Source organism: Salvelinus alpinus, chromosome 13, assembly GCF_045679555.1.
Source record: "Salvelinus alpinus chromosome 13, SLU_Salpinus.1, whole genome shotgun sequence".
Classification (NCBI taxonomy): Eukaryota; Metazoa; Chordata; class Actinopteri; order Salmoniformes; family Salmonidae; genus Salvelinus; species Salvelinus alpinus.
Genome location: NC_092098.1, coordinates 18,537,725 through 18,563,184, shown reverse-complemented (window position 1 = coordinate 18,563,184; position 25,460 = coordinate 18,537,725). Strand labels below are relative to the sequence as shown.

The 25,460-nt window shown below is 39.8% G+C and overlaps 1 protein-coding gene across 1 annotated transcript in view; it reads left to right on the top strand.

Annotated features, from left to right (window-relative positions):
- The first annotated feature begins 896 nt into the window (after nt 1–896).
- Nucleotides 897–25,460, top strand: part of msna (moesin a) — a 36,870-nt gene continuing 12,306 nt past the window's right edge. The window contains exons 1-5 of the mRNA XM_071338347.1: nt 897–1,217; nt 17,067–17,150; nt 23,444–23,539; nt 23,650–23,924; nt 24,028–24,111. Of these exons, the coding sequence (XP_071194448.1) occupies nt 1,206–1,217; nt 17,067–17,150; nt 23,444–23,539; nt 23,650–23,924; nt 24,028–24,111 (551 nt within the window). The 5' untranslated portion in view covers nt 897–1,205. The remainder of the gene's footprint in view (nt 1,218–17,066; nt 17,151–23,443; nt 23,540–23,649; nt 23,925–24,027; nt 24,112–25,460) is intronic.

Sequence of the window (25,460 nt, the reverse complement as noted above, 5' to 3'; positions counted from 1 at the left end):
TGAAACCCCACCTCTTTAAGGAATACCTAGGATAGGATAAAGTAATCCTTCTAACCCCCCCCCCCCCCCCTTAAAAGAGTTAGATGCACTATTGTAAAGTGGTTGTTCCACTGGATATCATAAGGTGAATGCACCAATTTGTAAGTCGCTCTGGATAAGAGCGTCTGCTAAATGACTTAAATGTAATGTAAAAGTGAAAGTCACCCTGTAAAATACTACTCAGTAAAAGTCAAAGTATTTGGTTTTAGATATACTTAAGTATCAAAAGTAAATGTAATTGATAACATGTATTTAAGTATCAAAAGTAAAAGTATAAATAATTTAAAATCCTTTACAATAAACAAACCAGATGGCACCATTTTTAATTTTAATTTTTAATTTTTAATTGACGGATAGCCAGGGGCACACGACGCCAACACTCAGACATAATTTACAAAGCATTTGTGTTTAGTGAGTCCGCCAGATCAGAGGCAGTAGATGACCAGGGATGTTCTCTTGAGAAGTGTGTGAATTAGACCATTTTCCTGCCCTGCTAAGCATTCAAAATGTAACGAGTACTTTTAGGTGTCAGGGGAAATGTATGGAGTAAAAATAACATTATTTTCTTTAGGAATGTAGTAAAGTAAAAGTTGTCAAAAATAAGTACGTAAGTACTTTACACCACTGCCAGTTATGTGAAATCCATAGATTATTATATCTTTTTTTATTTTTTTTAACCTTTATTTAATCCGTAATCCATAGATCCATAATTTATTTATTTCAATTGACCGATTTCCTTATATGAACTGTAACTCAGTAAAATCGTTGACATTGTTGCAAGTTGCTCTTATATTTTTGTTCAGTATAGTTAAACTATTTACGTTTAACTGTTTTACAAAGGCATAACGGGTCATGAGAATACAGGCGGAGTCTGCTGAAAACTACTTTTAGTATGTCTTCATTGCGTTGGGTGTGGTTTTTCAGTCACAGTGCTATTAGCAGGAAATCAAGCTCTGGACCACGACTTTGAGGCGAAACACAGAAATAGTAAAATACGAGTAGCCTTCTTTAGGTTGTGGGAAAAGTTTGAAATCAAACATTAACTGAACGTGACTGACGCTATTTCAGATTGCGCACCTTATCTAATGGACAAACGTTTTAGTTGACTCCATTGTTGCCATCATCCAATTCCTGACATCAGTGACTGAAGACCGAGAACTGCAAAAATGCCAAAGACGGTGAGTAATTTTTTTTGTGTTTGGGAACAGTTTATTTCCAACGTTCACATATACATAAACGTTATTTAAAACGCCACTCTGGTCAAAATGTATTCCGGTCTTGTTAGGTCGAGAAAGATAATTTAGCCCATGATAGAAGGTCAACTGTTTGGATTGACTACACTATATGTCTTCATAAGCATCTATTCGACGCAATAAACTAAATTAGGATACTGAATTTGTCTGACTTTGTATCCTAAAGTAGCCTAGGGCTATAGGTTCCGAAAAAGTTTCGCGCGCATTAAATGAATGAAACGTTTATTGTCTAAATCGCTGTCACCTATATTTTCCCTGCAGCATCTCCAAAACTTGTTTTATTAACGATTTCAATGAATTGATGGCTTACAATGTTGCCCAAAGTTATTTTTTGTTAACCTATGTTTGTGTCAATTCTATTAACCGTTATTTTGTGTCAACCTATGCGCTATCGACAATCCCCCCTTCCTGGAACGTGATTGGCTTCCGAATGAACTTTAAAAGAAGTTGAATGGCGCTTCGTTGTGTTCATATCATCTCTATCCCTGTTCATAAACAATTATGTCAGACATTTTTTACGTTATTATTCATATCAATGCGGCCTATTAGTTTGGGTTTTGTTTGCTGTGGGTTTACCGGAGGTTCCCATGGCCCATTCGTTGACGTTGTGTTTGTCTTTGTGGTACCCAGTAGTACAACAGCTAGCCTGACAGATGCACTCTTCAACAGTGAACTCCTATGGTAGTCTGTGCTATTGAATGATGCAGGTCAGGTCACATGCAATCTGCTCTATCAAAATGTCGTCTATACAGAATCTAATAGTACTTAAAGTTTGATCTATGGCAAACCTTTGTTAAGTTTACCAGGCCTGTGTGATTAGGTTTTTCCTACATAGCCGAGCCCAGGGAAATTTTGTTCAATGTAGAATCCACTGAATCAGTTCTATTGATGTTACATTGCATTGCATCTGTAATTGATATCATTTCTACATTATCTTTATCAAGTATTTACATCAAATTAGGAACATTGAATATGCTATTCTGTGTAGCATAGGCCTACTACATGATTCGCAAGACAGAAAAGTAAGACATCAGGATTTAAAAAAAATCACTGCGATCAAATGCGCCTCAGGTAATGACAGTAAAATACAGTGCGGTGTTGTGACATTTAGCTTTTAAGACTTTTAACTCATGAGAAGATTATAGTTTTATTTATTTGTTATCTTTGTATTTGTATTAACATGTCATTCATGTGTCCCCCTACCATTAGTGTCTTCTTTTGGCATTGTTACAGTTTCCCAAGGAACTGTAATCTAGTGACTCAAGGTTTCTGAGATTACGTCAGTTCCTTTTTAGCTATTTCCTGGCCTGCAGTCTCTTGACACTGCCACTGAAAGCCTTATTTGGTGTTTCACAGCACAGACTCCCCCTTCTCCGCCCTGCACAACTGCAACTGCATGGTCCTCAGCCATCGTTTCAGCACTTGAGAGTCGTTCTAGTAATTTCAGCAAGCCATGACGCCCACCATCTCAGATTGTTCTGAAATTGCTTCTGTAGTTAGAAACAGATAAGATTGGCATTCCTGCAACATTATTTATTGCATTATTTACCATAACTTTAAGGTAGTTGATTGTCCCCGAATTGTCCCTTTTAACCGTATCAGTCCCGATACCCCAGAAAAACCCAGGCTTTTCATTCATCTGCAGCCCTTATATTTAGCCTCACAATGAAGTGTTTTACCATTTTCTTTCTAGGACAGCCAGGGTTTTTTTATTTTATTTAACCATTATTTAACTAGTCAAGTCAGTTAAGAACAAATTCTTATTTACAATGACGGCCTACAAAAAGGCAAAAGGCCTCCTGCGGGGATGGGGGCTGGGATTAAAAATACAAATAAATTAAATAAAAATATGGGACAAAACACACATCATGACAAGAGACAACACAACACTACACAACATGGCAGCAGCACAACATGGTAGCAGCACAAAACAGGGTACAAACATTGTTGGGCACAGACAACAGCACAAAGTACAAGAAGGTAGAGACAACAATACATCACGCAAAGCAGCCACAACTGTCAGTAAGAGTGTCCATGATTGAGTCTTTGAATAAAGAGATCGAGATAAGATTGGGTTACTAGTAGAACGCAAAACAATTTGACATAAACAGTTGCAGTCATGGTCTGCCAAAGCAAAAACCTGATAAAAATACATTAATATGAATGCTGTAAGTACAGAAATAGTTTGCTCAGTCGGAAATTAATATCCAACTAGTCAGTGACAACTGTGCGGAGTTTATGACAGCAACTATGTGAGCTTATTACAGTATTATGACACTCTGTCCTGAGATTTCCTATTGTGTTCTATGTAGAAGAACCCCTTACCTTGTAATAATTCTTGTGTAGCTTGTGAGCGTCATAGAGCAAACATGTTACACGTGCGTGTTTGTGAGAGTCTCAGCTTTTCATAGATAGCGTAATAGTTTTTAGCTCAAAGACTCAACAGACATTTTTGTAAAAAGACCCCGCTCCGGGCTCCTTCGGGATCAGCCATTGTCTCACAAACACCTCTCTATCTCAGCCCCCAATGGATACAGAAGAAAAAGACGAATCCAATTGTACAACCAATAAGTCTGTAGCTCAAACACACAATGTTTAAAAGTGGTTAAAAGTCTTAAATCACGCCCGCACAATAGTGGGATTCATTGGGTTAATTTATAGGATTCACATAATATTTAATAATTATAGTACCCAACATCTGATTTGGATCAAACTTCTTCCTACTATTGAGTAAGACACGAGGAATACAATAAAATGGCCACCAGTGGACCCCCACACCTATCCCACCCCAACAACCAGTATACAGTATAGTAGGTCTCTATGTCTGACAAGTAGTATGGAGCTGCAGCTTGGAGTATTACTTCTTCATCCTGTGTAATGTATTTCCTTTGAATATGGTGTTGTTGTTTTTTTCTCCTGTTAAGAGAGATTAGCCATTGTATTCGCATTAGTGTGAAAGTACCAGTTTTTGCCCACTAGGTGCTGCTGTTCCTCCTACCGCTACATCATTTTATCAATGTTGCTGGTCTTTTGTGTTTATTAAATGGAACACAACATTTTCTTTGCGACTTTGGGCAGAAAACAAATAGCTTTTGCTAATGATGAAAATAAATTGTGTAGTCATCCTCACAAGTCAAGCCAGTCCTCCATGAAAACATTTTAGTTCCTCCATGAAACCATCACCAGATTCACAGGGAATACATTACATAAGATGAAGACCAATCCTTCAAGCCACAGCTCTATACTATTTGTTAGACATAGCGAACTGATACTGTATACTGGTTGTTGTGGTGGGTTTGGCATGTGGTGTGGTGTGTCCGGGGTTGGTTTTTGTAAATTTTATTGGCTTCCTCAAGTCTTATTCATTGTTGAGAATCAGATGTTAGGTGCTATATTTATTTACGATTACTTAAGAATCCTATAGATTAAAAGGACAATTTGGGTGCAAATAGAGGTGCACTGATATAACATTTTTGGCCGATATCCGATATTTTCCTTGACAAAAAAAACAATACGGATAACCGATATTTACAATTTTAGTGGCCTTTTAAGCATTCTAGTACAGTTAAATAGTTAACACACACACATGGACACAGCGGTCTAAGGCACTGCATCTCAGTGCAAGAGGCGTCACTACAGTCCCTGGTTTGAATCCAGGCTGTATCACATCCGGCCGTGATTGGGAGTCCCATAGTGCGGCGCACAATTGGCCCAGCGTCGTCCGGGCCGTCATTGTAAATAAGAATTTGTTCTTAACTGACTTGCCTAGTTAAATAAAGTTTACACACACACACACACACACACACACACACACACACACACACACACACACACACCACACTGACCAAAAAGTTATTTTGTTGGCATTTACGTATGTCCCCATTACCAGTAAAACATAATCAAAACCTATTTCTTTCACTTACTTGCTGTGCTGTTTCGTTGTTCATTTGTTCAGTTTAGAGGTCGACCGATTATGATTTTTCAAAGCCGATACCGATTATTGGAGGGCCAAAAAAAGCCGATGCCGATTTAAAAAACATAAATAAAAAAAAATATAAAAAAATGTATTTGTAATAATGACAATTACAACAATACTGAATGAACACTTATTTTAACTTAATACATCAATACAATCAATTTAGCCTCAAATAAAATGAAACATGTTCAATCTGGTTTAAATAATGCAAAAACAAAGTGTTGGAGAAGAAAGTAAAAGTGCAATATGTGCCATGTAAAAAAGCTAACGTTTAAGTTCCTTGCTCAGAACATGAGAACATATGAAAGATGGTGGTTCCTTTTAACAGGAGTCTTCAATATTCCCAGGTAAGAAGTTTTAGGTTGTAGTTATTATAGGAATTATAGGACAATTTCTCTCTATACAATTTGTATTTCATATACCTTTGACTATTGGATGTTCTTATAGGCACTTTAGTATTGCCAGTGTAACAGTATAGCTTCCGTCCCTCTCCTCGCCCCTACCTGGGCTCGAACCAGGAACACATCGACAACAGCCACCCTCGAAGCAGCGTTACCCATCGCTCCACAAAAGCCGCGGCCCTTGCAGAGCAAGGGGAACAACCACTCCAAGTCTCAGAGCGAGTGACGTTTGAAACGCTATTAGCGCGCACCCCGCTAACTAGCTAGCCATTTCACATCGGTTACACCAGCCTAATCTCGGGAGTTGATAGGCTTGAAGTCATAAACAGTTCAATGCTTGAAGCACAGCGACGAGCTGCTGGCAAAACGCACGAAAGTGCTGTTTGAATGAATGCTTACGAGCCTGCTGGTGCCTACCATCGCTCAGTCAGACTGCTCTATCAAATCATAGACTTAATTATAACATAATAACACACAGAAATACGAGCCTTAGGTCATTAATATGGTCGAATCCGGAAACTATAATCTTGAAAACAAGACGTTTATTCTTTCAGTGAAATACGGAACCGTTCCGTATTTTATCTAACGGGTGGCATCCATAAGTCTAAATATTCCTGTTACATTGCACAACCTTCAATGTTATGTCATAATTACGTAAAATTCTGGCAAATTAGGCGGCCCAAACTGTTGCATATACCCTGACTCTGCGTGCAATGAACGCAAGAGAAGTGACACAATTTCACCTGGTTAATATTGCCTGCTAACCTGGATTTCTTTGAGCTAAATATGCAGGTTTAAAAAATATATACTTATGTGTATTGATTTTAAGAAAGTCATTGATGTTTATGGTTAGGTACACATTGGAGCAAGACAGTACTTTTTCGCGAATACGCACCGCATCGATTATATGCAACGCAGGACACGCTAGATAAACCAGTAATATCATCAACCATGTGTAGTTAACTAGTGATTATGATTGATTGATTGTTTTTTATAAGATAAGTTTAATGCTAGCTAGCAACTTACCTTTGCTTTTTACTGCATTCACGTAACAGGCAGTCTCCTCGTGGAGTGCAATGTAATCAGGTGGTTAGAGCGTTGGACCAGTTAACTGTAAGGTTGCAAGATTGAATCCCCGAGCTGACAAGGTAAAAATCTGTCATTCTGCCCCTGAACAAGGCAGTTAACCCACCGTTCCTAGGCCGTCATTGAAAATAAGAATGTGTTCTTAACTGAGTTGCCTAGTTAAATAAAGGATAAATAAAGGTGTCAAAAAAATATAATAATAATAATTAGGCCAAATCGGTGTCCAAAAATACCGATTTCCGATTCTTATGAAAACTTGAAATCGGACCTAATTAATCGGCCATTCCGATTAATCGGTCGACCTCTAGTTCAGTTGTTTCATTCTCAACCAGGAATTCTATGGAATGCCATTTGGGTCTTTGCTTGTCAAATAACGCAACATCTGTTTCAGTAGCTATAGTTAGCTAGCTAACTATTTAGCTAGGTGTCATCATCTAAAATAACCCTAGTTTATAAGACAGTTCTTATTTGATTAATGGTGGTCGGACCCATCTATGTGAAGCTTGCCACAATAAGGATTAGACACAATAGTGGACTTAAAAATAAAAGTATGGCATAATTCTACTATTTGTATTCATTTGCATTACTGTCAATGACATACTTTTACTTGGAAGGCAAACCGCAAATTCCACTGTTGTGCCTAATCCTTATTGTGGCTAGCTTCACAACACATAACCTGGTGCTGTGGAGCCTCACTAGCTAGATGAAGCTAGCTGGCTGCTTATAACGTTAGCTTTGGGCAACAGAGTTAAGTTGCTGACTAGCTATTTATTTTCATGAACTGAAGTTCAACTTCAATAGGCGAACATCAAGTGGGAACCTAGCTAATACTTACTCACGAGGATTCCTAAATCATTGCTAAAAATAATGAAAATGACTGCAGGTTCTACTGGTCATTGTTTTCAGGCTGGTTGTATTGGTGCTAGCTAGGTACCAAGCTAAAGCTAGCTACTTCAGAAGTTGCGGTTGAACAAATTATTCTTTATTACCAACGGGGTATTGTAAACACATCGTGGCCGGTGTTTGCTTGTTTGCAGACTTTTTTGTACTGCTTTGACAGTGCTACAGTATCTTTTTTGACACTCATAGACCCAAACGGCGTTCCGTAGTGTGTATGTCGTGAAGCTAATAGCAGTGACGCTATTACTGTGTAACTCCGGTAGGGCAACATCTGAAAAATAGCTCACTTGGTAGTGTGTACCGGTGCTCGACCAGTCAGCGAAAGCCAACATCACCCACGACAGAGAATGGTTGATTGTCAAGGGCAATATCTTGGCTTTAATGGGTTTCGCCTTTGAGTTGTCTCGCTGAAATTTTGTTACTCTTTCAAATGACTGCTCGATCCACACAGCAGACATTGTGGGCTAGTTTAGGAATGCTGTGTTACACGTATAGCGCACCATTTTACGTGGCGTCATTACGTCATGTGCCTACGTTATATAGGTATGCACGTCAGCTTTGACATTGGTTTTGCACATCGGGGCGTTAAACTAGACATCGGCCGATACCGATGTTGGCATTTTTAGCTAATATCGGCCGATTCCGATATGTTCACTGATATACCGTGCATCCCTAGGTGCAAATCAATTAGCTTAATTTCTCAGAGATCAAATTATATTTAAATAAAATGTTAATCTTATTTTTTTCTCTAACTACAGAAACGATTTCAGCACAATCTGAGATGGTTGGCGTCAAGCCTCTTTCTTGTGCTTTTTTGATGTGGAATGACCCTTGATGTTTTTAAGCACTTCTATAGGTCACCCCATGTCAGAAACCAAATTGACTCCTGTCTCGTTAACAGATTACCCAGATAATATTATAGTACATATGTTATAATATGCTATTTTACATAAAATTAAACTTCTTATTACATTATAAGACCCTTTCATCAATAAAACGTTACTTGCACTCTGGTTAACTTTCCTTTTGATGTACCTTTAGACTATATAACTCTACACATCACTAAGAAATGTGTTGGTATTCTATGAGGTTACTTTCCTTCAGAAATATGATATTCTAATCAACAGCCATTTCTACTTCTTACCGTCCATGCAGTGAACTACTATATTGGCTTGAGTATAATTGTGTTAGCTGAAAAGTGTTAGTTCTTCACAAACAACAAGAAACAGAAACAAATGAAGTGGAAAGACCAGTGCTATGTAAGAAAGGGATTAAGCAGCTCTGTAAATGCACATAGCAGAGTTGAGATTAACAATTTGTAATAAACTAAGCCACAGGCGGTAGAGTGTGTGAAAGGCAGAAATTATGCAAACCTTTGGGGGCTTTAGCCCGTAAATGGAGAGTAACTGTGTGGCAGGTCTGACACGTCTCCCTGGCTGCAGAAAACCAACCAGTGAGTTGTCTTTTGTTGTTTTTTGTGTTTTTTGTTGTTGTTGATTTAGGTGTAATTTTGTTTCTAACAAACCTCGTGTTTTACATAGGATCTCACCCTTGGTTAGCATAAAGCACTGCAGTATTACTAAGTAAGTGAACAATAATGATTCTGATAATGACCTTGTCAATATGTGCTGAAGTAGTTGCTTTTAAGATGTTTGAATACACAGGAGATGGCATTATCTGTGATTCATGAACCTGTTTAGAAAAAAGGATAAGTCATAGTACAGTGAGTTTAACTAACTTGAATCTAATAGAGACTCACACGTTCAACCTGAAAAATATCTACAATATTGAAAATGTAGTGATTCTGTAAAACTGACTTTAGTGGTAGTTTAGAACATGTTTGCTCTATGGAGAAGAGAGGTAATAGTTTGAGGCTAACCTAAATCTCAGAATTTCGTGGAATTAGAGTGAGCTTTTAGCTTCTACTTTGTGAATGGTTAAAATTCACCCCAAAACAGATACAAGTATATGTTACCACGAATCTAACCACATAGTACTGTATAGGGATTATCCATCAGTTCCTGATTTCCACATATTTAGGATTTTTAAAATCCCCTTCAATGTTTATTTGTTTGTATTTCAATCATCATATCAGTAAAATATTTGGCTTTTTGGCTTTGCCGAATTGAAAAAGACAGATGTCTCGAGGAGATAGTTAAAGGAGGAGGCATTCCGAAATGTTGGAAATAATCTTTTTTCTTTTCTTCTAGTGATTGGTGTCCCAGTTTATAATAATTTGCTGTCATAAAGTGTGCATACTTTACTGAAATACAGTCTATAGCTAAGGTTTTTTATAGCTTTGTTTTCTGCTCAGTATGAACAAACTCCCTTTACAAGACAGAAAAGGCATTGAATGTTCCGAAGGGCAAAATGGAAACATTAACATGTATCCTTGGTCCTGTTATGATGAGTGATGTTTTGCTGCTGTTCTAATAATAGTGTGTGAGAAGTTTTTTGAACTCTGGCCATGCGAGACCCACCCTTACCGGGCAGAACTGCACATTCTTAGTTCCCTTTTCATGTGAGAGATGAACTATTTTTACCCAGAAAAGTCACTTCTTAACAATGACTGGCAGCCAAGAACCTGTTGGCCTGAACTACACAATGAAATGATGTCTAATCAGTAAGGCTATGTCATGTTAAGCAGTCTGTTTGGTTGGCTGGGAAAATAGACAGTATAGTGTATGATTTAGGTGATTCATCAAATCATTAATGCAAATCCATTTTTAGCATAGTGACAGAGACACAATGTAGGCCTTACATGCAATCTACTTTCAATGTTTTACTGGATCTTGTAGGGCAATTAACAAAGTTCAAAGAATCACTGAAGTTAGATTCAACTCACATTTGTGGTGTGACTCAGTTCATAGTTTATACCATAAAATAAATGGCTATGGTAATAGATAGTTATAGGCCCTAACTTGTTTACAAATATAAGTTGTCACTCATGGAATAGCCTTGTATCTTAATCATGGTGAAATATTTCCCAGTGCTCTGCAAATGCACTTAAAGCTTAATTTCACTGGCAAATGTTATGTTCATGTTGCCAAGACATGGATAGAGGAAATTATGAAATATCATCAGGCTAACCACTCCATAGAAAACTGGGCTCTGACTTTGTCAGAAATACACAGTTGCTTTATTCATCTCTCGCCCTACAAACTTAGGTAAAATCTTTATGAGAAATGTGTCCCAGATATTGTTAAATCATACATTTAAAAAAAACAAGGAATTCAAATATGCACTGTTGAAGTAGAGTTGTATTTGTTTGAAAACCAACCATGTCAAGGGTTTGTACTATTCACTTGTAGATGGCTGAATGTGTCTGGGTCCTAGTTAGTTCCTGCTCCTACAGACCTTGCCCCAGTCACAGCTCTACTATACAGCCCTCTTGTCTGTGTGACGCCGCCAGGCCTCATTCCAGCCAAAGCTTTACTCTCTCCAGCTCCCTGCTCTGTCCCACCGGCCCGCCGGTGATGATAGGAAGTGGCAGGGTGACAAGTGGCCTGACCAGCGAATCGGGGCCTGCTGACACAGAGGGGAAAGAACGCAGCCCTAATCAGCCACACAACTGGAAAATAAGGCATGCTGTTGTGGCTCAGCTCAGGCGTACTGTCACCCCCCCGTCCACTCCACACACACTGAAATACAGGCTGGCTGATTGTGCATTTACCTTTTTGAGAGGAAAGAGAACATGGAGCCTTGTCAATATAGCTGTATTAATCACTCTCACAGCATAGGAAATATGTTTAGGGTACACAGCAGGAGAAAGCTTGTATACCATAAAACATCATAAAACAGACATAAGACTTACACACTTTTTTTTCATTCCTTTTATGGGCATACTGGCTATAAGTCTGCTGTGAGTGTTGGGCCATGATGTACAGTGCATTCGGAAAGTATTCAGACCCCTTTACTTTTTCCACATTTTGTTACGTTACAGCCTTATTCTAAAGTGGATAGAAAAAAATCCTTGTCAATTTACACACAATACCCCATAATGTCAAAGCAAAAACAGGTTTTTAGACATTTTTGCTAATGTATTACAAATAAAAAACATATCTTATTTACGTACGTATTTAGACCCTTTGCTATGAGACTCGAAATTGAGCTCCGGTGCATCCTGTTTCCATTGATCATCCTTGAGATGTTTCTACAACTTGATTGGAGTCCACCTGTGGTAAATTCAATTGATTGGTCATGACTTGGAAAGGCACCAACCTGTCTATATAAGGTCCCACAATTGACAGTGCATGTCAGACCAAAAACCAAGCCATGAGGTCGAAGGAATTGTCTGTAGAGCTCCGAGACGATTGTGTCGAGGCACAGATCTTGGGGAAGGGGTATCAATAAATGTCTACAGCATTGAAGGTCCAAGAACACAGTGGCCTCCATCATTCTTAAATGGAAGAAGCTTGGAACAACCAAGACTCTTCCTAGAGCTGGCCGCCCGGCCAAACTGAGCAATCGGGGGAGAAGGGCCTTGGTCAGGGAGGTGACCAAGAACCTGATGGTCACTCTGACAGAGCTCCAGAGTTCCTCTGAGGAGATGGGAGAACCTTCCAGAATGACAACCATCTCTGCAGCACTCCACCAATCAGGCCTTCATGGTAGAGTGGCCAGACCGAAGCCACTCCTCAGTAAAAAGCACATGACAGCCTGCTTGGAGTTTGCCAAAAGGCACCCAAAGGATTCTCAGACCATGAGAACCAAGAATGAACTCTTTGGCCTGAATGCCAAGCGTCACATCTAGAGAACCTGGCACCATCCCTACGGTGAAGCATGGTGGTGGCAGCATCACGCTGTGGGGATGTTTTTCAGCGGCAGTGACTGGGAGACTAGTCAGAATCGAGGGAAGATCAACGGGGCAAAGTACAGAGAGATCCTTGATGAAAACTTGCTCAGGACCTCAGACTGTGGCAAAGGTTCCCCTTCCAACAGGACAATGACCCTAAGCACACATCCAAGACAACGCAGGAGTGGCTTCGGGACAAGTCTCTGAATGTCCTTGAGTGGCCCAGCCAAAGCCTGGATTTGAAACCGATCGAAAATCTCGGTAGAGACCTTAAAATAGCTGTGCTGCGACGCTCCCCATCCAACCTGACATAGCTTGAGAGGATCTGCAGAGAATAATGGGAGGAACTCCAAAAATACAGGTGTGCCAAGTTTGTAGTGTCATACCCAAGAAGACGTGAGGCTGTAATTGCTGTCAAAGGTGCTACAAAGGACTGAGTAAAGGGTCTGAATACTTACAGTACCAGTCAAAAGTTTGGACACACCTACTCATTCAAGGGTTTTTCTTTATTCATACTATTTTCTACAATAGAATGATATTGAAGACATCAAAACTATGAAATAACACAAATGGAATCATTCATTAACCAACACTAGTGTTAAACAAATCAAAATATATTTATTTTTGAGATTCTTCAAAGTAGCCATCCTTTGCCTTGATGACAGCTTTACACACTCTTGGCATTCTCTCAACCAGCTTCACGAGGAATGCTTTTCCAACAGTCTTGAAGGAGTTCCCACATATGCTGAACACTTGTTGGCTGCTTTTCCTTCACTCTGCGGTCCAACTCATCCCAAACCATCTCAATTGAGTTGAGGTTGGGTGATTGTGGAGGCCAGGTCATCTGATGCAGCACTCCATCACTCTCCTTCTTGGTCAAATAGCCCTTACACAGCCTGGAGGTGTGTTTTGGGTCATTGTCCTGTTGAAAAACAAATGATAGTCCCACTATGCGCAAACCAGGTGGGATGGTGTATCACTGCAGAATGCTGTTGTAGCCATGCTGGTTAAGTGGGCCTTGAATTCTAAATAAATCACAGACAGTGTCACCAGCAAAGCACCCCACACCATCAAACCACCTCCTCCATGCTTCACGTGGGAACCACACCACACTACTCTGTGTCTCACAAAGACACGGCGGTTGGAACCAAAAATAAAACATTTGGACCACAGGACAGATTTCCACCGGTCTAATGTCCATGGCTCGTGTTTCTTGGCTCAAGCAAGTCTCTTCTTCTTTTTGGTGTTGTTTAGTAGTGGTTTCTTTGCAGCAATTCGACCTTGAAGGCCTGATTCACGCAGCCTCCTCTGAACAGTTAATGTTGAGATGTGTCTGTTACTTGAACTCTGTGAAGCATTTATTTGGGCTGCAATCTGAGGCTGGTAACTCTAATGAACTTATCCTCTGCAGCAGAAGTAACTCTGGGTCTTCCTTTCTTGTGGCTGTCCTCATGACAGCCAGTTTCATCATAGGGCTTGATGGTTTTTGCGACTGCACTTGAAAAAACGTTCAAAGTTCTTGAAATGTTCCGTATTGACTGACATTCATATCTTAAAGTAATGATGGACTGTCGTTTCTCTTTGCTTATTTGAGCTGTTCTTGCCTTAATATGGACTTGGTCTTTTACCAAATAGGGTTATCTTCTGTATATCACCCCTACCTTATCACAACACGACTGATTGGCTCAAAAGCATTAAAGAAGGAAAGAAATTCCACAAATTAACTTTTAACAAGGCACATCTGTTAATTGAAATGCATTCCAGGTGACTACCTCATGAACCTCAGTGTTCCTGAGTGGCGCAGCGGTCTAAGGCACTCCATCTCAGTGCAAGAGGCGTCACTACAGTCCCTGGTTGGGATTCCAGGCTGTATCACATCCGGCCGTGATTGGGAGTCCCGTAGGGCGGTGCAAAATTGGCCCTGCGTCGTCTGGGTTTGGCCGGGGTAGGCCGTCATTGTAAATAAGAATTTGTTCTTAATTTAACTGACTTGCCTAGATAAATAAAGGTTAAAAAAAAGTTGGTTGAGAGAATGCCAAGTGTGTATAAAGCTGTCATCAAGGCAAAGGGTGGCAACTTTGAAAAATCTAAAATATATTTTGATTTATCTAACACTTTTTTGGTTACTACATGATTCCATATGTGTTATTTCATAGTTTTGATGATTTCTGTTTTTTATATATATTTGCAACAAAAAAAAAGACTGGTATTTTGCTTTGCTTTGCTTTGGGGTGTTGCATCATTATGCGGTATTGTATGTAGATTGATGAGGATTTTTTTTTAAATACATTTTTGAATAAGGCTGTAACGTAACAACATTTTGAAAAAGTCAAAGTTTCTGCATACTTTCCAAATGCACTAGTTGTCTGGACTGAGGTGATGATGGCTAACTCATCAGGTTTTGTATGCCTGCTGTTATATGAATCATTCTTCAATCAATTTGTTAATTTTTTTAAATTCCAGTTTTGGTATCATGATTAAGATAACCCAGTATTAGTATATGTGTTGAATAACCCAAAGCTAGTATATGCAAGTGTTTTTCTGTACATGACCAGCTACTTTGCTCATTTATATGAATCTGTAGATAGTCTTTCATCATGTGTTTCAACATTCCAGAGGTAAAAACCAAGTCTTTAAATAGGCTACTATTCCTTATAACACTTGTGTAATTTCAAAAATGGTAGAGCTTGCTGTTACAAAAATGTTCATATTATTACTGTGTTACTGCACAGGTATTAGAGCAACGTTTTATCATAATCACATATTAGCCTACAGTAAATGTCGAATGAGAGCAAAACCGTGAGATAGAGAGCTATCCTCTTTGCATGCATGTACGTGTGTGTGGGTGTTAAAAAATCTAAAAGAGAAATTGTGTTGGTGTAATCACATCAATCAAGTGATCTCTGAGAGGCAGGCAGGCAAGCAGAAATGTGATGAATTACAGGATGCAGTCTCAGTGAGCCGCATGTTGGGTGGCTCGCCCTCGCCTTGCGAGGCCCAGCTACCAGAGGATGTGGTTACTTCCTGTAGTGGAGCAGCTTAGTAGAGAAAGAGAGCTGGGGGAAAACATGTCCCCTTAGTATGCTAAAACCAAAAACGTTTTTCTGCTGCAGCTACTCATTCAGAGAGGTATACTCAGTGGCTCAACTCTTTCATTTGACACAGTGCCAGTATAGTAGCTATATAGAGATTGTTTTTACTTCTGTGTAAAATCTTCTCCCAATAAATTCTGTTCAGTGTTCTGTTATCAAATTTCTGTTAGTGAACAAGTTTTAATGCATCATTAAGAGAAAAGACTGATATATTTTCCCTTTGGTTTCTGTGGAGTCAGTGTGCCTCTTTTTCTAATATAAGCTGATAATACCTCCATCAGTAGGTTTCCTGACATTATTATTATAACATTTTTGGGGGGTTTGAGGCTGATCAATAATTTTTGTCCCCTTGTGCAATCGCCTCTCTCCCATACCTTTGAAACATTGTTATTGTCTGCCCCACCCTCCCCTCTCTAGTGAGTAAGGGAGTGTAAATTAACATGCAAGTAGTATTTAATGGAATAGTATGAACATGCAAAAAGTATCTCGAATTAAGACAAAAATGTTTCACGCTGCTTTGATAAAAGTTGTGGTTGAATATCAGCCTAAATCGTTGTATCAAATCAAATCAATTTATAAAGCCCTTCTTACATCAGCTGATATCTCAAAGTGCTGTACAGAAACCCAGCCTAAAACCCCAAACAGCAAGCAATGCAGGTGTAGAAGCACCATGGCTAGGAAAAACTCCCTAGAAAGGCCAGAACCTAGGAAGAAACCTAGAGAGGAACCAGGCTATGAGGGGTGGCCAGTCCTCTTCTGGCTGTGCCGGGTGGAGATTATAACAGAACATGGCCAAGATGTTCAAATGTTCATAGATGACCATCCGACGATACACCCGGACAGTGCCAAACAGGCAGGATATAACCCCACCCACTTTGCCAAAGCACAGTCCCCACACCACTAGAGGGATATCTGTATTATGTATTATGGTTGTATTATGGCTTTTGGTTACCGCCGTCGAAGTAGTATTTGGAACCTAACTGATGTACTATGATGCATTAGCTGCCTGCTCATTAATCTGTTCCACTGTGATATTTTGGACACCATTTATTCTGAAACTATGTGTATCCACCCTGCTATAACTCAAAATCTTTCAAGAGATGTTATAAGTTACTCTGACAAAATGTTTAATCAAAAATAGTTTTTGCGAAGTTAGTGTGCTTATTTTCCTGGCCCTGTATTGTCATGTAGGTTCACTCCTGACCTGCTGTGAAAACCCTAATGCCTGGGGTCATAGGCAGATGATGGTTCATTCTAATGCCTATAAGGCCTATTCCCCATTGATCAATCAAAACATTACTTTTGTATTTGCATAAATCACTGTAAGGAACTCTATAACAGTCTCTATAATGTAGATTGATTCTCAAATCAATCTCAAATTCTCAATCGGAGGCATCAAATTTATAAGCACATTTGTTGTAAATCAGTTATACCATCACATGTAAAAAGTAACATTTATTTTGACGGAATTCATTGGTTGTCAGTCATAGCGTACTAACTCTATTATTTTGGTTTCCTCAACAGATTAGTGTGCGAGTTACCACCATGGATGCAGAGTTGGAGTTTGCCATCCAGGCCAACACAACGGGAAAGCAACTCTTCGATCAGGTAAGAACATTGCTTGCTCTACTGAAACAAGGCAAATTACATGTTATTGCTGTGCTTTCATTCATTGCCAATCAGTGTAAATTGCAAGCAGGGGAATGGAAGCCCAGTTGTGGGACTGGAGTGGAGGGTCTATTTTAAGAGGAACTCTCACCCTCTCACTGTTCCTTTCATTGAGTCAAGCTGTGCTCTATGGCGTAGGCTCTAGTCTCTATTTCAGCTGCAGACAGAATGTTAGTCATAGAATCCACTGGCAGCACAAAGGAACTCCATTTCCAAGACAATAAAGGCACGCTTTGTCCTGTTAACTTTTCATTTGCACTTGCTTTCCAAGTGGGCAGAGTAATTTCCCCTGGTGAACATGTGCTCTCTCATTGAAATTACACCATTAGAAATACACTACATGACCAAAAGTATGTGGACACCTGCTCGTCGAACATCTCATTCCAAAATCATGGGCATTAATATGGTCCCCTATTTTATTTATTTGTATTTTTTATTTAACCTTTAACTTGGCAAGTCAGTTAAGAACAAATTCTTATTTTACAATACAGTACACCCGTTGCAGCTATAACAGCCTCCACTCTTTTGGGAAGGCTTTCCACTAGATGTTGGAACATTGCTGCAGGGACTTGCTTCCATTCAGCCACGAGAATTAGTGTCACACCTAGGGTTGTACATTTTGGGGAATATTCAGAGGTGGAAACTTTCCGTGGGAATTAACGGGAATATATGGGAAGTAACTGGAATATATGGGAATTAACAGAAATAAATGCAAATGAATATCAGTACCATTTAAATGTAGATGTTTTTTGCATTGGATATATTTATCATATCATATAGAGACAGAAACATAAACCTTTTACCTTATCATAAGTAGACATAATTGCAAATGATGAAATCCTTCCAATAGAAATAATTTAAAAAACATTTTAGTTACGAATTAAACTTTAATTAAGTGAGTTGACTCTTCACATGGGATGATTTCACTGAACAACAAAAGAAAGAGAATATTGAATGATCCCCAATGATCCATTGTATCTCCCAAAAACGTTTTCAACATACATCTGTAAAATGATAGTCTAGAAACTAAAGCTTTGGTTGTCTTCCTCTCATGTCTTCTCCCTGGACCTCTTCAATGTTCACCTCTTGAACATCAGACTCTGAGGCCTCATGTTCACTGTCACTTTCCAACCCTGTTGAGGATGGCTCGTTATCAGGCTCAAAAAGCCTCAAATTCGCCCGGATGGCCACCAATTTTTCAGCCCTTGTATTGGTCAGCTTGTTGTGTGTTCCCAAACAAGGACCAGTTGCGCTCTGAGGCAGCTGATGTTGGTGGGATTTGGAGGATGAATGGAGGCAACAGGGTAAAGAGCCTCAGATCCACAAAGTCACTTCCACCAGGTGGCAGATGAGATAGCACGACTGCCATATTGCATCTCCATCACAAAGCCCTTGCTTGGAAGTGTACTTCTCCAGAATGCCAAGAACCGTGCCCTCATCCAGGTCAAGGTGGCGAGACACAGTAGTGATGACACCATAGGCCTTGTTGATTTCTGCACCAGACAGGATGCTCTTGCCAGCATACTTGGGGTCCAACATGTATGCTCCGGCGTGTATGGGCTTCAGGCAGAAGTCTTCACGCTTTTTGATGTATTTCAGAACTGCAGTTTCCTCTGCTTGGAGCAACAGTGGGCAGGGCACTACGGATTTCTTCTCTTACATCTGCAAGCAGATTCTGAACACCAGACAGGATGGCATTGTCTCCCTCAATCCATGCAATGGCTACTGCTATATGTTTCAGGAGTTTCAGGCTGCTTACCACTCTCTCCCAAAATACATAATCCAGGAAGATCCTCTTGATGGGGCTGTCCATATTGGCAGACTGTGATATGGCCATTTCTTAGAGACTCCTTCCCCTCCAGGAGACTGTCAAACATGATGACAACACCACCCCAACGGGTGTTGCTGGGCAGCTTCAATGTGGTGCTCTTATTCTTCTCACTTTGCTTGGTGAGTTAGATTGCTGCTATAACTTGATGACTCTTCACATACCTAACCATTTCCTTGGCTCTCTTGTAGAGTATATCCATTGTTTCAGTTTTCAGGGGCAGATTCAATGCATGAGCAGCACAGCCAATGGGCGTGATGTGAGGGTAGGACTCCTCCACTTTAGACCAAGCAGCCTTCATGTTCGCATCGTTGTCTGTCACCAGTTAAAATACCTTCTGTGGTCCATGGTCATTGATGACTGCCTTCAGCTCATCTGCAATGTAGAGACTAGAGGTCGACCGATTATGATTTTTCAACGCCGATACCGATTATTGGAGGACCAAAAAAAGCCGATGCCGATAAATCGGCCAATTTTTTATTTATTTATTTGTAATAATGACAATTACAACAATACTGAATGAACACTTAATTTAACTTAATATAATACATCAATAAAATCTATTTAGCCTCAAATAAATAATGAAACATGTTCAATTTGGTTTAAGTAATGCAAAAACAAAGTGTTGGAGAAGAAAGTAAAAGTGCAATATGTGCCATGTAAGAAAGCTAACGTTTAAGTTCCTTGCTCAGAACATGAGAACATATGAAAGCTGGTGGTTCCTTTTAACATGAGTCTTCAATATTCCCAGGTAAGAAGTTTTAGGTTGTAGTTATTATAGGAATTATAGGACTATTTCTCTCTATACGATTTGTATTTCATATACCTTTGACTATTGGATGTTCTTATAGGCACTTTAGTATTGCCAGTGTAACAGTATAGCTTCCATCCCTCTCCTCGCCGCTACCTGGGCTCGAACCAGGAACACATCGACAACAGCCACCCTCGAAGCAGCGTTACCCATGCAGAGCAAGGGGAACAACTACTCCAAGTCTCAGAGCGAGTGACGTTTGAAACGCTATTAGCGCGCACCCCGCTAACTAGCTAGCCATTTCACATCGGTTACACCAGCCTAATCTCGGGAGTTGATAGGCTTGAAGTCATAAACAGCGCAATGCTTGAAGCACAGCGAAGAGCTGCTGGCAAAACGCACGAAAGTGCTGTTTGAATGAATGCTTACGAGCATGCTGGTGCCTACCATCGCTCAGTCAGACTGCTCTATCAAATCATAGACTTAATTATAACATAATAACACACAGAAATACGAGCCTTAGGTCATTAATATGGTCAAATCCAGAAACTATCATCTCGAAAACAAAACGTTTATTTCAGTGAAATACGGAACCGTTACGTATTTTATCTAACCGGTGGCATCCATAAGTCTAAATATTCCTGTTACATTGCACAACCTTCAATGTTATGTCATAATTACGTAAAATTCTGGCAAATTAGTTCGCAATGAGCCAGGCGGCCCAAACTGTTGCATATACTCTGACTCTGCGTGCAATGAACGCAAGAAGTGACACAATTTCACCTGGTTAATATTTCCTGCTAACCTGGATTTATTTTAGCTAAATATGCAGGTTTAAAAATATATACTTATGTGTATTGATTTTAAGAAAGGCATTGATGTTTATGGTTAGGTACACGTTGGAGCAACGACAGTCCTTTTTCGCGAATGCGCACTGCATCGATTATATGCAACACAGGACACTCTAGATAAACTAGTAATATCATCAACCATGTGTAGTTATAACTAGTGATTATGATTGATTGATTGATTGTTTTTTATAAGATAAGTTTAATGCTAGCTAGCAACTTACCTTGGCTTCTTACTGCATTCGCATAACAGGCGGGCTTCCTCGTGAGGCAGGTGGTTAGAGCGTTGGACTAGTTAACCGTAATGTTGCAAGATTGAATCCCTGAGCTGACAAGGTAAACATCTGTCGTTCTACCTCTGAACAAGGCAGTTAACCCACCGTTCCTAGGCCGTCGTTGAAAATAAGAATGTGTTCTTAACTGACTTGCCTAGTTAAATAAAGATGTAATTTAAAAATAAAAAAAAATCGGCGTCCAAAATGACCGATTTCCGATTGTTATGAAAACTTGAAATCGGCCATTCCGATTAATCGGTCGACCTCTAGTAGAGACCGGTGTGCCTGTTGTCCCTTGTGTCTGTTCTCTTGTAGAATACTGGTTGAGGGGTGGATATGATCTAATTAATTATTCATTGCCCACGAACATAGTGAGTGTTGCAACTGAGGACAGATGATTTTTACGTGCTTCAGCACTCAGTGGTCCCGTTCTGTGAGCTTGTATGGCCTACCACTTTGCAGCTGAGCCATTGTTTCTCCTAGACGTTTCCACTTTACAATAACAGCACTTACAGTTGACCAGGGCAGAAATTTGACGAACTGACCAGTTGGAAAGGTGGCATCCTATGATGGTGCCACGTTGAAAGTCACTAAGCTCTTCAGTAAGGCCATTCTTCTGCCAATGGTTGTCTATGGAGATTGCATGGCGTTGTGCTCAATTTTATAAACCTTCCAGCAACGGATGTGGCTGAAATAGCCAAATCCAATAATTTGAAGGGGTGTCCACATACTTTAGTATATATATATATTGTACATCGTGATTCTAAACTGCCTTGACTGAGGTTTGGTGATGGTGTGATGTGCAGGCAGTGGTGGTGTGTATAAACATTGTCTTCTTAATGGGAAACACCCCTACCAGGCTGCTGACACAGCCAATGTAAACACAGCAGATGTTTCTTGAAGGCATTCAGTTGTACAACTGACTAGGTATCCCCCTTTCCTTTCTCCAAGGAATTTAATGCATGAGTGGTTATCAGTCCCTAACCGTCTCAAACTTTTCTGCCATGCCTGTTTGTGTGAGGAGAGGAGAGGTTTTGTTCCCACCAGTTTTACAGTGGCTCTCTCAGACAGAAATATGTCATGGCTGTATGGCAGGCCAGCCTGGCCTCAGAGAATGTCTGTATTGTTTTAGCAAAAGTGCCAGACTCTTGAATCACCCCCAAGGCATCCATCACCAATGTTATTATGGCTGTCGTGTCATCCCTATTTCACTTCATGCTTATAATCACATAGATTTTTTGTTTCTCTTACATTTATTATGATAGATTTTTATATGAAGTGTGGACTTTGCTGTCCTGACATATCTGTATCTCCACAGCCATTAGATAAGAGTTTCCACTGTATTTTTACTCGGTCTATCAGACAGTGAGCTGTAGTGGGCAGAAATGCTGGAGCACAAAGTTTAACGTGTGACTCAATTCTTATTTCAATCTAGTTTTGATAATACATACAATGGGTGCCTTTCACTAGTTAGCCTAATGGATCCAAATCTTCTGTTTGTTTGTGTGTGAGTGTGAGAGAGAGATGATCTACTGATATAACAAAAAAAGAGTACCAATGTTTAGGGTAGAACATGAGGAGTTAAGTTATGTTGAGCTTAAACTGTTGTTCACCACGTAGGTCCAAGCAATTACTCTTAGGAAATGGCTGGCAACTGCATTATCCCTCAGGCCAGCATTTATTCATTTATATCCAATTTTGTGAATGAGTTCAGTGTGTTTAAAAATTCAAGCAGTTAGCTTACTATTTTAGCATTGTCGATAGGTTTAGCTTTGAAATGGGTATTTGATTCTGTATTTTTTTTAATCTGAAAATTAAATCAAGCACGTTATTCATTTTAAAGATAAAGATTCCTCTCCTTGTTCAGGCGGTGCTCGGCGGTCGGCGTCGCCGGCCTACTAGTCATCACCGATCCATTTTTCTTTTTCCGTTTGTTTTGTCTTTGGTTCATTCACACCTGGTTTTCATTTGCTTTAATTTCTGTGTGTATATTTACTCCTGTTTCCCACTTAGGTTTGTGCAGGATTATTTTCATGTTGCTCGTTGAGGTTTTCCTCAGTTTATTCACGTGTGCACAGTGTTGTAGGAAAGTAAGGAGCATTGTTTTTTCTCCTTCCGTGAGTGACTGTGTGTTCCTATGTCTTGGCTGTTTATTGGTATTGTACCTGACACAATTTGGACTTGCCTATTAAAGACGCTACTTTGACATCTCTGCTCTCCTGCGCTTGACTACCTTATCTGTAGCGACTTTGTACTGAGGTAGCTAAGTTGAATATCTAAGTACTAAGCTAAGATGTTTCTGTATTCATTTCCTCAGTATAATTTGATATAACTGTATAGAAAGACTAAACTTGAGAGGATTAAATCTTCAGATTCTTATAAATGAATGACTCAACCATCATGCACCATTACCTAAGTTAAAACCTGACCTGAAACAAGAATGTCATGTAACACTGTTTTCACAAACAATTTAACACAGTTAACCCCTGTTAAGAGTTGGGTTACATTTAAAAACAATTGTGTGCCCTAAGGTTGTGAAGACAATCGGACTGCGGGAGGTGTGGTTCTTTGGTCTGCAGTACCAGGATACAAAGGGTTTCTCGACATGGCTCAAGCTCAATAAGAAGGTGAGCGCCTCCATTTAAACAAGGATATAGTGAACAAGGCTTCCGTGCCACCTTAAGTAAAAGAGAAACTGCTCCTGGCGCCTCCACTCATCTTTGACCCCTGGCCCTAGGTGACAGCCCAGGATGTAAGGAAGGAGAGCCCACTGCTGTTCAAGTTCCGGGCCAAGTTCTTCCCTGAGGATGTGTCAGAGGAGCTGATCCAGGAGGCCACCCAGAGGCTGTTCTTCCTGCAAGTAAAGGAAGGGATCCTCAACGATGACATCTACTGCCCCCCGGAGACGGCTGTGCTGCTGGCCTCCTACGCCGTGCAGGCCAAGTACGCCGATTACAACAAGGAGATTCACTTGCCAGGATACCTGTCCAGTGAAAAACTGCTGCCTCAGAGGTGAGGCCTCCACCATCTCTAGAGTCTACATAACACCTTTTGATTGCACCTTCGTACTCTCATGTTTTTATGGTGTCATATAATTTTGTCTTTGTGTTTTTAGGGTCTTGGACCAACACAAGCTCAATAAGGAGCAGTGGGAGGAGAGAATCCAGGTGTGGCATGAGGAACACAAGGGCATGCTCAGGTACTGAATCACACACACACATTACTTACTCACCCCTCCTAGCTCTGTTGTCCCTGGCCTGAGAAACATCTCTATTGGTTTCAATTGAAAGTTGAGTATCTCTGCACAGTAGGACATACCACATCATGGTGAAAATTGCTTAAGCTTCTGTCATAGAGTGAATAGATTTGCACTCTGAGAGCTTGATGATGTGAAAGCATGTGCTGTGATGTTTTGAAGCATCCTGACCATCAACTCCTATTAACAACTATGGCAGCTACCTAGCTGTAAGTCTTCAAATAACTTAACTGCTTGTGTTCCTTCTGTGCTTACTTTGGTGCATTTTTTAGATGTAAGTGGCGTATTTTCAAAACTCTTGAAGGCCCAGTGCAGTCAATAACGTGATATTCCTGTGTTATATGTACAGTATATTTCCACACTATGAGGTTGTGAAATTGTGAAAATAATGATAATGCCCTTTTAGTGTAAGAGCTGTTTGAAAAGACCGGCTGAAATTTCAGCCTGTTTTGGTGGGATGGAGTTTTGGCCTTCCTGGTGACATCACCAGGTGGTAAATTCGTTAATAGACCAATAAGAAAGAGTGTTCCAAATCTCTTTGCCAATAACAGCTAGATTTCAGTTTTTCCCTCCCCACTTAGACCACTCCCAGATTTTGTAATTTATTTTTACCATTTGAATTTAAATCAATCACAGTAATGTACTTAATTGTTACCCGGAAAGGATTTGATATTGAGATAAAAACGTCTGCATTGGACCTTTAAAAACTGGAAACTAGTGATGGGAAACCAAGGCTTTCTAAACCCTTTTGGGGCTTTCACCAAATTGTGGTGCCATTTTTTTTTATTACACTGATCTTTTAACACATTATTGACATCTGCTGAACAGGAATAAATTAGCGTTTTTTAAATGTTTATATAGACTTGTTTTCCCATTGCATCTATCAAAACTTTGTGGCGCAATGGATGGGTGTGAGTGTTGGTAAACTAAATTTAGTTAGAATATGGGGTTTGCATCCCACATTCTACTTCCCCTATTTGCCTCCAGGTACGCTATGTTTTCTAAAACTGTGCATCCGTGGTATTATTTAGGATGCTGAAGACAAAAGATGATCATAGGCTACACTAAATAAAACTAATTATTTGAACAACAGTGGGAAGATGGGTTCACAGTAAATAATTTTTAAACTATAGCCAAGATTCAATCTTGTGCCTATGCTGGTGTCTTATCCCAAATCTCCATCCCTACCTGCTGAGCTATCGTTTAGGTGCTATAAACTGAAAAACATCTAAGTAAATTGGTAAATAAGGTGTCCAGTAGAGGTTGGTGTTTGAAAGCAACTTTGTATCAAA